Source organism: Homarus americanus, unplaced genomic scaffold (assembly GCF_018991925.1).
Source record: "Homarus americanus isolate GMGI-L3 unplaced genomic scaffold, GMGI_Hamer_2.0 scaffold51651, whole genome shotgun sequence".
Taxonomy (NCBI): Eukaryota; Metazoa; Arthropoda; class Malacostraca; order Decapoda; family Nephropidae; genus Homarus; species Homarus americanus.
The window spans coordinates 1-13,455 of NW_024755271.1; the positions used below are offsets into that span (position 1 = coordinate 1).

Here is a 13,455-nt window from a genome sequence, read left to right on the forward strand (position 1 = left end):
CAACACTTTAACATCATTCATTAACACAACAGAAACATACAATAGCGTCAATCAGATAAAAAACATTAATACATTCTGCTTTGTTTAGCGAGAAATACATAAAAATACAGTACCATAGTATTATATTGACAGTTTATACAGAGTAAAGACATTCTCACAACCATTTAGTGTTGCCAGTGGTTCATTTGTTGTAGTCGATACTTGTGATTTCCAGCAGGAACCACACTAACTTGGCTCCTTCCGTACTGGTTGTGGTTGTTGGTGGATAACCGGGAGAGTTGTTGGTTGTATTCCAGGTTGAAAAGGTTGGAGTTGAGGTGTGAGTTTTGGTTGTAGTTGTGGTTGTTGTTGGTGGAGCCGTAACTTTGTGAGATGTACCTGTTGTTGTGGAGGTTGTTGGACTGGTTGTTGTGGTTGTATTGGTTGGTACTCGTGCGATAGTTGGACTGGTACTGGTTGCGGTTCTCCTGGTACTAGTTGCGGTTCTGTTGGTAATGATTCAGCTGGTACTGGTTACGGTTGTGTTGATACTGGTTGTGGTCTTGTTGATACTGGTTGCGTTTCTGTTGATACTGGTTGTCTCTCTGTGATTACTGTTTAATATTCAGAGAAGATTGATCTCGGTTCACTTGATTCTGGAACTGGTTGCGGGTAGACAGTTGGTTTTGGAACTGGTGGGGGAGGTTCTGTTGGTTCTGGAACTGGTCGCCGCGGCTTTGTTAGTTTTGGAACTGGTCGCGGGTAGACAGTTGGTTCTGGAACTGGTCGGGGCGGTTCTGTTGGCTCTGGAACTGGTCGGGGCGGCTTTGTTGGTTCTGGAACTGGTCGCGGCGGCTTTGTTGGTTCTGGAACTGGTCGCTAGTAGACAGTTGGTTCTGGAACTGGTCAGGGCAGCTCTGTTGGCTCTGGAACTGGTCGGGGCGGCTTTGTTGGTTCTGGAACTGGTCGCGAGTAGACAGTTGGTTCTGGAACGGGTCGCGGGTAGACAGTTGGTTCTGGAACTGGCCTGGTGGCTCTGTTGGTTCTGGAACTGGTCGGGGAGGTTCTGTTGTTTCTGGAACTGGTCGGGGCGGCTCTGTTGGTTCAGCAACTGGTTGCGGCGGTTCTGTTGGTTCTGAAACTAGTTGCGGCTGTTCTGTTGGTTCTGGAACTGGTCGCGGCGGGTCTGTTGATTCTGGAACTGGTTGCGCCTTTGCTGGTGCTATTGGCTTTGGCTCTGGAAGTTTTCATGGGTGGATTGCTTGGTAACAGTGGCCTGGAAGTCAGTGTCGGGAGCTACAGAGTAGTCGACGACGCAGAGAGAACCATCAGGGTCCATGGCGCTGTACTGGCCCACCACTACGTCTCCTCGACGCTCCTCCCGGGCAGACTTTTTGTCCCCTGTCGACCTGGCGTCTTCCTCGTAGGCCCACATGTTCTCTGGGTCCTGCAGGGAAGACAACATTATCTTTAACTGAACCTTAACGATATGTTATACAAGAAATGTTAACTTTTATGACCATGTTCACTACAACACTAGTACTACATGTTAACTACAACACTGGTATTCCATGTTCACTACAACACTAGTAATACATGTTCACTACAACACTAGTACTACATGTTCACTACAACACTAGTACAACATGTTCAATACAGCACTAGTACTACATGTTCACTACAACACTAGTACTTCATGTTCACTGCAACTCCGGTCCTACGTGCTTACTACAACACTAGTACTACATGTTCACTACAACACTAGTACTAAATGTTCACTACAACACTGGTATTACATGTTCACTACAACACTAGTACTACATGTTCACTACAACACTAGCACTACATGTTCACTACAACACTAGTACCACATGTTCACTAGAACACTAGTACTGCATGCTCACTACAACAATAGTACTACATGTTCAGTAGAACACTAGTACTACATGCTCAATACAACACTAGCACTACCTGTTAACTACAACACTGGCACTACGTATTCACTACAACACTAGTCCTACATGTTCACTACAACACTGGTACTACGTATTCACTACAACACTAGTACTACATGCTCACTACAACACTAGTACTACGTGTTCACTACAGCACTGGTATTACATGTTCACTACAACACTAGTTCTACATGCTTAATAAACTAGTACTACCTGTTAACTACAACACTGGCACTACGTATTCACTACAACACTAGTCTACATATTCACTACAACACTGGTACTACGTATTCACTACAACACTAGTACTACATACTCACTACAACACTAGTACTACGTGTTTCACTTACATACCAGTATTTACATATTTTTCTAACCTAGTACTACATGTTCACTACAACACTAGGATACATGTTCAATACAACTCTAGTATTTACATGTTCAATACAACACTAGTACTACATGCTCACTAAAACACTAGTACTACATGTTCACTACACGAGTATTACATGTTCATTACACTAGTACTACATGTTCACTACAACACTAGTACTACATGTTCACTACACCACTAGTACTACATGTTCACAACTACACTTGTATTACAGGCTCATTACGCTAGTACTACATGTTCAATAGAACACTAGCACGATATGTTCACTACAATACTAGTACTACATGTTCATTACACTAGTACTACATGTTCACTACGACACTAGCAATACATGTTCACTACAACACTAGTATTACATGCTCATTACACTAGTACTACATGTTCACTACAACACTAGTACTACATGTTCACTACAACACTAGTACTACATGTTCATTACACTAGTACTATATGTTCACTACACTAGTTTTACATGTGCATTACATTAGTACTATATGTTCACTACAACACTAGGACTGTATATTCATTACACTAGTATTATATGTTCACTACACCAGTATTACATGTTCATTACACAAGTACTATATCTTCACTATAACACTGGTCTACATGTTCATTACACAAGTACTATATCTTCACTATAAAACTAGCACTATATGTTCATTAGACTAGTACTATATGTTCACTACACTAGTATTACATGTTCATTACACAGGTACTATATGTTCACTATAACACTAGTACTACATGTTCATTACACAAGTACTCTATGTTCACTACAACACTAGTACTACATGTTCATTGCACAAGTACTATTTGTTCACTACACTAGTATTACATGTTCATTACACAAGTACTATATGTTCACTATAACACTAATACTACATGTTCATTGCACAAGTACTATATGTTCACTACAACACTAGCACTATATGCTCATTATACAAGTAGTATATGTTCAATACACTAGTATTACATGTTCATTACACAAGTACTATATGTTCACTACACTAGTATTACATGTTCATTACACAAGTACTATATGTTCACTACACTAGTATTACATGTTCATTACACAAGTACTATATGTTCACTACACTTGTATTACATGTTCATTACACTAGTACTAAATGTTCACATAACCTCTTACTATATAAATATATAATGTATATTATACGATAAAGTTATTGAAATTGTACTTCATAAAATTTTACGTTTGGTTAAAACAAGATGGAAAGTTATACAAGCAAATAACTCTTAAGCGTTGTAAAAATCCAGAAAAAATTGGGTAGCGGGGCATTTGCGTTCAGCCTCCTGGCCGAATTCAATGGGGAACTCGTGTGCATAAAAAAAGGCTTGAAAACGGAATATCTGAAGTATTTCAACATAGAAAGGGAGATAACCCAAAAAGTAAACGGTGCCGGCGGTGCTCCCCTCATCATAACGTGGGCCACGGATGAGCCCATACTTGTTATGTCGTTTTGCAAGGGAAGGACGTTCATTGATATACTCAATCACCCTAAGTTGCTTACCGCGGCCAACATTATTCAAATCTACATCGCCGTGGCGCGAAGCCTTGACGAAATTCACGGTCAGGGCGTTGTCCATAACGATTTTAAGGAAGATAATGTGTTAATAGAAGAGAACACAGCCGATGGTAGCTTCACGGCCCACATCATCGATTTTGGGCTTTCTACAGCCGTGGGAGAGTTGACAAATATCTCTGGATCACCAAGTGATTTTCCCTTTTATGCCCCAGAGATCCTTGCTGGTCACCCATGTCACCCCAAGGCTGATGTTTTCTCTTTGGGGTTCACCCTTAATTTTGTTACTGAGACATTATTGAGTGACCGACACCTAAAGGCGTGGCCGCCCGGCACCAGACAATTATTCTTAGATATGCTACAGCAGAACCCAGTAGATCGGCCTGATCTCTGTGAAGTTATTAGACGTTTAGAGTCTTCCCTCCAGCAGCTTTCTTTCCCAACTGTCACTGAAAGGAAGACTGTCATGCAGAGTCCTCCTTACATCCCCTCGCAAGGGAAAAGCTGTGTCGCCCCTAAGGTGACATCTGCTGTCATGCAGAGTCCTCCTTACATCCCCTCGCAAGGGAAGAGCTGTGTCGCCCCTAAGGTGACATCTTCTGTCATGCAGAGTCCTCCTTACATCTCCTCGCAAGGGAAAAGCTGTGTCGCCCCTAAGGTGACATCTGCTGTCATGCAGAGTCCTCCTTACATCCCCTCCCAAGGGAAGAGCTGTGTCGCCCCTAAGGTGACATCTGCTGTCATGCAGAGTCCTCCTTACATCCCCTCGCAAGGGAAAAGCTGTATCGCCCCTAAGGTGACATCTGCTTTCATGCAGAGTCCTCCTTACATCCCCTCCCAAGGGAAGAGCTGTGTCGCCCCTAAGGTGACATCTGCTGTCATGCAGAGTCCTCCTTACATCCCCTCGCAAGGGAGGAGCTGTGTCGCCCCAAAGGTGAAATCTGCTGTCACGCAGAGTCCTCCTTGCGAGGGATCGGAAGGGACGGCACAATCGACCAGCATTTTGTCTAATGTAATAAAATTCATCGTAGTGTCAGGACTACGGTTAGGGACGGCTTATCTCAAGGGGTCTGATCTCATCTTCTCCCCCGATGAATATTATTGAAAAAAAAGAAGATTTTGTATGTTTTTTTTTTAAATAATGTGATAAAATGTCGTTTTTTGTTTGTTTGTGTTAATCCTTATATAAAGCCTAATAAAGTAGATAGATATATAAATAGATGGACAAATGAATTAGGTTATATAGGTAGATCAGCATATATAGTAACTATAGGTATTGGTACAAGTAATACATAAGGGTAGTGATACAGGTACAGTTAAGAGACAGATACAGGTACAGTTAAGAGACAGATACAGGTACAGTTAAGAGACAGATACAGGTACAGTTGAGAGACAGATACAGGTACAGTTAAGAGACAGATACAGGTACAGTTAAGAGACACATACAGGTACAGTTAAGAGACAGATACAGGTACAGTTAAGAGACAGATACAGGTACAGTTAAGAGACAGATACAGGTACAGTTAAGAGACAGATACAGGTACAGTTAAGAGACAGATACAGGTACAGTTAAGAGACAGATACAGGTACAGTTAAGAGACAGATACAGGTACAGTTAAGAGACAGATACAGGTACAGTTAAGAGACAGATACAGGTACAATTAAGAGACAGATGCAGGTACAGTTAAGAGACAGATACAGGTACAGTTAAGAGACAGATACAGGTACAGTTAAGAGACAGATACAGGTACAGTTAAGAGACAGATACAGGTACAGTTAAGAGACAGATACAGGTACAGTTAAGAGACAGATACAGGTACAGTTAAGAGACTGATGCAGGTAGAGTTAATAGACAGATACAGGTACCGTTGAGAGACAGATACAGGTTCAGTTTAGAGACAGATACAGGTAGAATTGAGAGACAGATACAGGTAGAGTTAAGAGACAGATACAGGTACAGTTAAGAGACAGATACACGTACAGTTAAGAGACAGATGCAGGTACAGTTAAGAGACAGATACAGATAGAGTTAAGAGACAGATACAGGTATAGTTGAGAGACAGACACAGTTAAGAGATAGATACAGGTACAGTTGAAAGATACACACACACACACACACACACACACACATCTACATGCTATCATGAATCGGGATAAGATATGTTTTCAATTCCGTCATCTCCAGCCGTAACTGTTGTGATAGCAAAGACCAGCTAATATCACACACACATACACACACACACACACACACACACATAAATCTACCTCGGTACTACGTTACCTAAGTCTCTCTATGTGTACCGGTATGTGTACCTATATGTGTACATGTATGTGCACCTGTATGTGTACCGGTATGTGTACCTGTATGTGTACCTGTATGTGTACCTATATGTGTACCGGTATGTGTACCTGTATGTGTACCTGTATGTGTACCGGTATGTGAACCTGTATGTGTACCGGTATCATATCTATTACAAAAACAGTCAAGTATACACCCCATCTAGTCCCCAATATCACCATGCCTTGACCTATACTGTATATTAGTGTTTACTCTCACCAACACTTGACGTATACTGTATATTAGTGTTTACTCTCACCAACACTTGACGTATACTGTATATTAGTGTTTACTGTCACCAACATTTGACGTATACTGTATATTAGTGTTTACTGTCACCAACATTTGACGTATACTGTATATTAGTGTTTATTTTCACCAACACTTGACGTATACTGTATATTAGTGTTTACTCTCAGCAACACTTGACGTACTCTGTATATTAGTGTTTACTTTCACCAACACTTGACCTATTCTGCATATTAGTGTTTACTCTCACCAACACTTTAACATCATTCATTAACACAACAGAAACATACAATAGCGTCAATCAGATAAAAAACATTAATACATTCTGCTTTGTTTAGCGAGAAATACATAAAAATACAGTACCATAGTATTATATTGACAGTTTATACAGAGTAAAGACATTCTCACAACCATTTAGTGTTGCCAGTGGTTCATTTGTTGTAGTCGATACTTGTGATTTCCAGCAGGAACCACACTAACTTGGCTCCTTCCGTACTGGTTGTGGTTGTTGGTGGATAACCGGGAGGGTTGTTGGTTGTATTCCAGGTTGAAAAGGTTGGAGTTGAGGTGTGAGTTTTGGTTGTAGTTGTGGTTGTTGTTGGTGGAGCCGTAACTTTGTGAGATGTACCTGTTGTTGTGGAGGTTGTTGGACTGGTTGTTGTGGTTGTATTGGTTGGTACTCGTGCGATAGTTGGACTGGTACTGGTTGCGGTTCTCCTGGTACTAGTTGCGGTTCTGTTGGTAATGATTCAGCTGGTACTGGTTACGGTTGTGTTGATACTGGTTGTGGTCTTGTTGATACTGGTTGCGTTTCTGTTGATACTGGTTGTCTCTCTGTGACTACTGTCTAATATTCAGAGAAGATTGATCTCGGTTCACTTGATTCTGGAACTGGTTGCGGGTAGACAGTTGGTTTTGGAACTGGTGGGGGAGGTTCTGTTGGTTCTGGAACTGGTCGCCGCGGCTTTGTTGGTTTTGGAACTGGTCGCGGGTAGACAGTTGGTTCTGGAACTGGTCGGGGCGGTTCTGTTGGCTCTGGAACTGGTCGGGGCGGCTTTGTTGGTTCTGGAACTGGTCGCGGCGGCTTTGTTGGTTCTGGAACTGGTCGCTAGTAGACAGTTGGTTCTGGAACTGGTCGGGGCGGCTCTGTTGGCTCTGGAACTGGTCGGGGCGGCTTTGTTGGTTCTGGAACTGGTCGCGAGTAGACAGTTGGTTCTGGAATGGGTCGCGGGTAGACAGTTGGTTCTGGAACTGGCCTGGTGGCTCTGTTGGTTCTGGAACTGGTCGGGGCGGTTCTGTTGTTTCTGGAACTGGTCGGGGCGGCTCTGTTGGTTCAGCAACTGGTTGCGGCGGGTCTGTTGGTTCTGAAACTGGTTGCGGCTGTTCTGTTGGTTCTGGAACTGGTCGCGGCGGGTCTGTTGATTCTGGAACTGGTTGCGCCTTTGCTGGTGCTATTGGCTTTGGCTCTGGAAGTTTTCATGGGTGGATTGCTTGGTAACAGTGGCCTGGAAGTCAGTGTCGGGAGCTACAGAGTAGTCGACGACGCAGAGAGAACCATCAGGGTCCATGGCGCTGTACTGGCCCACCACTACGTCTCCTCGACGCTCCTCCCGGGCAGACTTTTTGTCCCCTGTCGACCTGGCGTCTACCTCGTAGGCCCACATGTTCTCTGGGTCCTGCAGGGAACACAACATTATCTTTAACTGAACCTTAACGATATGTTATACAAGAAATGTTAACTTTTATGACCATGTTCACTACAACACTAGTACTACATGTTAACTACAACACTGGTATTCCATGTTCACTACAACACTAGTAATACATGTTCACTACAACACTAGTACTACATGTTCACTACAACACTAGTACTACATGTTCAATACAGCACTAGTACTACATGTTCACTACAACACTAGTACTTCATGTTCACTGCAACACCGGTCCTACGTGCTTACTACAACACTAGTACTACATGTTCACTACAACACAAGTACTAAATGTTCACTACAACACTGGTATTATATGTTCACCACAACACTAGTACTACATGTTCACTACAACACTAGTACTTCATGTTCACTGCAACACCGGTCCTACATGCTTACTACAACACTAGTACTACATGTTCACTACAACACTAGTACTACATGTTCACTACAACACTGGTATTATATGTTCACCACAACATTAGCACTACATGTTCACTACAACACTGGTATTACATGTTCACTACAACACTAGTACAACATGTTCACTACAACACTAGCACTACATGTTCACTACAACACTAGTACCACATGTTCACTAGAACACTAGTACTGCATGCTCACTACAACACTAGTACTACATGTTCAGTAGAACACTAGTACTACATGCTCAATACAACACTAGTACTACCTGTTAACTACAACACTGGCACTACGTATTCACTACAACACTAGTCCTACATGTTCACTACAACACTGGTACTACGTATTCACTACAACACTAGTACTACATGCTCACTACAACACTAGTACTACGTGTTCACTACAGCACTGGTATTACATGTTCACTACAACACTAGTTCTACATGTTCACTACAACACTGGTATTACATGTTCACTACAACACTAGTATTACATGTTCAATACAACACTTGTACTACATGCTCACTAAAACACTAGTACTACATGTTCATTACAACATTGGTATTACATGTTCACTACTACATAGTACTACATGTTCACTACAACACTAGTACTTCATGTTCACTGCAACACCGGTCCTACATGCTTACTACAACACTAGTACTACATGTTCACTACAACACTAGTACTACATGTTCACTACAACACTGGTATTACATGTTCACTACAACACTAGTACTACATGTTCACTACAACACTAGCACTACATGTTCACTACAACACTAGTACCACATGTTCACTAGAACACTAGTACTGCATGCTCACTACAACACTAGTACTACATGTTCAGTAGAACACTAGTACTACATGCTCAATACAACACTAGTACTACCTGTTAACTACAACACTGGCACTACGTATTCACTACAACACTAGTCCTACATGTTCACTACAACACTGGTACTACGTATTCACTACAACACTAGTACTACATGCTCACTACAACACTAGTACTACGTGTTCACTACAGCACTGGTATTACATGTTCACTACAACACTAGTTCTACATGTTCACTACAACACTGGTATTACATGTTCACTACAACACTAGTATTACATGTTCAATACAACACTTGTACTACATGCTCACTAAAACACTAGTACTACATGTTCATTACAACATTGGTATTACATGTTCACTACAACACGAGTACTACATCTTCACTACAACACAGGTATTACATGTTTATTACATCACTAGTACTACATGTTCACTACAACACTAGTACTACATGTTCACTACACCACTAGTACTACATGTTCACTACAACACTAGTACTACATGTTCACTACAACACTAGTTCTATATGTTCACTAAAACAATAATACTACATGTTCACTACAACATTAGTACTACATGTTGACTACAATACTGGTATTACATGCACACTACAGAACTAGTACTACATGTTCACTACAACACTAGGACTACATGTTCAATACAAATCTAGTATTTACATGTTCAATACAACACTAGTACTACATGCTCACTAAAACACTAGTACTACATGTTCACTACACGAGTATTACATGTTCATTACACTAGTACTACATGTTCACTACAACACTAGTACTACATGTTCACTACACCACTAGTACTACATGTTCACAACTACACTTGTATTACAGGCTCATTACGCTAGTACTACATGTTCAATAGAACACTAGCATGATATGTTCACTACAATACTAGTACTACATGTTCATTACACTAGTACTACATGTTCACTACAACACTAGCAATACATGTTCACTACAACACTAGTATTACATGGTCATTACACTAGTACTACATGTTCACTACAACACTAGTACTACATGTTCACTACAACACTAGTATTACATGTTCAATACAACACTTGTACTACATGCTCACTAAAACACTAGTACTACATGTTCATTACAACATTGGTATTACATGTTCACTACAACACGAGTACTACATCTTCACTACAACACAGGTATTACATGTTCATTACATCACTAGTACTACATGTTCACTACAACACTAGTACTACATGTTCACTACAACACTAGTACTATATGTTCACTACAACACTAGTACTACATGTTCACTACAACACTAGTTCTATATGTTCACTAAAACAATAATACTACATGTTCACTACAACATTAGTACTATATGTTGACTACAACACTGGTATTACATGTACACTACAGAACTAGTACTACATGTTCACTACAACACTAGGACTACATGTTCAATACAACACTAGTATTTACATGTTCATTACACTAGTACTACATGTTCACTACAACACTAGTACTACATCTTCACTACAACACAGGTATTACATGTTCATTACATCACTAGTACTACATGTTCACTACAACACTAGTACTACATGTTCACTACAACACTAGTACTATATGTTCACTACAACACTAGTACTACATGTTCACTACAACACTAGTTCTATATGTTCACTAAAACAATAATACTACATGTTCACTACAACATTAGTACTATATGTTGACTACAACACTGGTATTACATGTACACTACAGAACTAGTACTACATGCTCACTATAACACTAGTACTACGTGTTCACTACACGAGTATTACATGTTCATTACACTAGTACTACATGTTCACTACAACACTAGTACTACATGTTCACTTCACCACTAGTCCTACATGTTCACAACTACACTTGTATTACATGCTCATTACGCTAGTACTACATGTTCAATAGAACACTAGCACGATATGTTCACTACAATACTAGTACTACATGTTCATTACACTAGTACTACATGTTCACTACAACACTAGCAATACATGTTCACTACAACACTAGTATTACATGCTCATTACACTAGTACTACATGTTCACTACAACACTAATACTACATGTTCACTACAACACTAGTACTACATGTTCATTACACTAGTACTATATGTTCACTACACTAGTTTTACATGTGCATTACATTAGTACTATATGTTCACTACAACACTAGGACTGTATATTCATTACACTAGTATTATATGTTCACTACACCAGTATTACATGTTCATTACACAAGTACTATATCTTCACTATAACACTGGTCTACATGTTCATTACACAAGTACTATATCTTCACTATAAAACTAGCACTATATGTTCATTAGACTAGTACTATATGTTCACTACACTAGTATTACATGTTCATTACACAGGTACTATATGTTCACTATAACACTAGTACTACATGTTCATTACACAAGTACTTTATGTTCACTACAACACTAGTACTACATGTTCATTGCACAAGTACTATTTGTTCACTACACTAGTATTACATGTTCATTACACAAGTACTATATGTTCACTATAACACTAGTACTACATGTTCATTGCACAAGTACTATATGTTCACTACAACACTAGCACTATATGCTCATTATACAAGTAGTATATGTTCAATACACTAGTATTACATGTTCATTACACAAGTACTATATGTTCACTACACTAGTATTACATGTTCATTACACAAGTACTATATGTTCACTACACTAGTATTACATGTTCATTACACAAGTACTATATGTTCACTACACTTGTATTACATGTTCATTACACTAGTACTAAATGTTCACATAACCTCTTACTATATAAATATATAATGTATATTATACGATAAAGTTATTGAAATTGTACTTCATAAAATTTTACGTTTGGTTAAAACAAGATGGAAAGTTATACAAGCAAATAACTCTTAAGCGTTGTAAAAATCCAGAAAAAATTGGGTAGCGGGGCATTTGCGTTCAGCCTCCTGGCCGAATTCAATGGGGAACTCGTGTGCATAAAAAAAGGCTTGAAAACGGAATATCTGAAGTATTTCAACATAGAAAGGGAGATAACCCAAAAAGTAAACGGTGCCGGCGGTGCTCCCCTCATCATAACGTGGGCCACGGATGAGCCCATACTTGTTATGTCGTTTTGCAAGGGAAGGACGTTCATTGATATACTCAATCACCCTAAGTTGCTTACCGCGGCCAACATTATTCAAATCTACATCGCCGTGGCGCGAAGCCTTGACGAAATTCACGGTCAGGGCGTTGTCCATAACGATTTTAAGGAAGATAATGTGTTAATAGAAGAGAACACAGCCGATGGTAGCTTCACGGCCCACATCATCGATTTTGGGCTTTCTACATCCGTGGGAGAGTTGACAAATATCTCTGGATCACCAAGTGATTTTCCCTTTTATGCCCCAGAGATCCTTGCTGGTCACCCATGTCACCCCAAGGCTGATGTTTTCTCTTTGGGGTTCACCCTTAATTTTGTTACTGAGACATTATTGAGTGACCGACACCTAAAGGCGTGGCCGCCCGGCACCAGACAATTATTCTTAGATATGCTACAGCAGAACCCAGTAGATCGGCCTGATCTCTGTGAAGTTATTAGACGTTTAGAGTCTTCCCTCCAGCAGCTTTCTTTCCCAACTGTCACTGAAAGGAAGAGGGTCATGCAGAGTCCTCCTTACATCCCCTCGCAAGGGAAAAGCTGTGTCGCCCCTAAGGTGACATCTGCTGTCATGCAGAGTCCTCCTTACATCCCCTCGCAAGGGAAAAGCTGTGTCGCCCCTAAGGTGACATCTGCTGTCATGCAGAGTCCTCCTTACATCCCCTCCCAAGGGAAGAGCTGTGTCGCCCCTAAGGTGACATCTGCTGTCATGCAGAGTCCTCCTTACATCCCCTCTCAAGGGAAAAGCTGTATCGCCCCTAAGGTGACATCTGCTTTCATGCAGAGTCCTCCTTACATCCCCTCCCAAGGGAAGAGCTGTGTC

The 13,455-nt window shown here is 40.6% G+C and overlaps 1 protein-coding gene across 1 annotated transcript; it reads left to right on the plus strand.

The window, feature by feature from the left end:
* Nucleotides 1-12,597: 12,597 nt before the first annotated feature.
* Nucleotides 12,598-13,131, plus strand: LOC121856479 (sperm motility kinase 2B-like; the record flags this gene model as incomplete). The annotated part of the gene is made up of 1 exon (XM_042352079.1): nucleotides 12,598-13,131. A coding segment is annotated over exon 1 (534 nt), but the record flags the coding sequence as incomplete, so codon positions are not given.
* Between the last annotated feature and the right edge of the window lie 324 nt (nucleotides 13,132-13,455).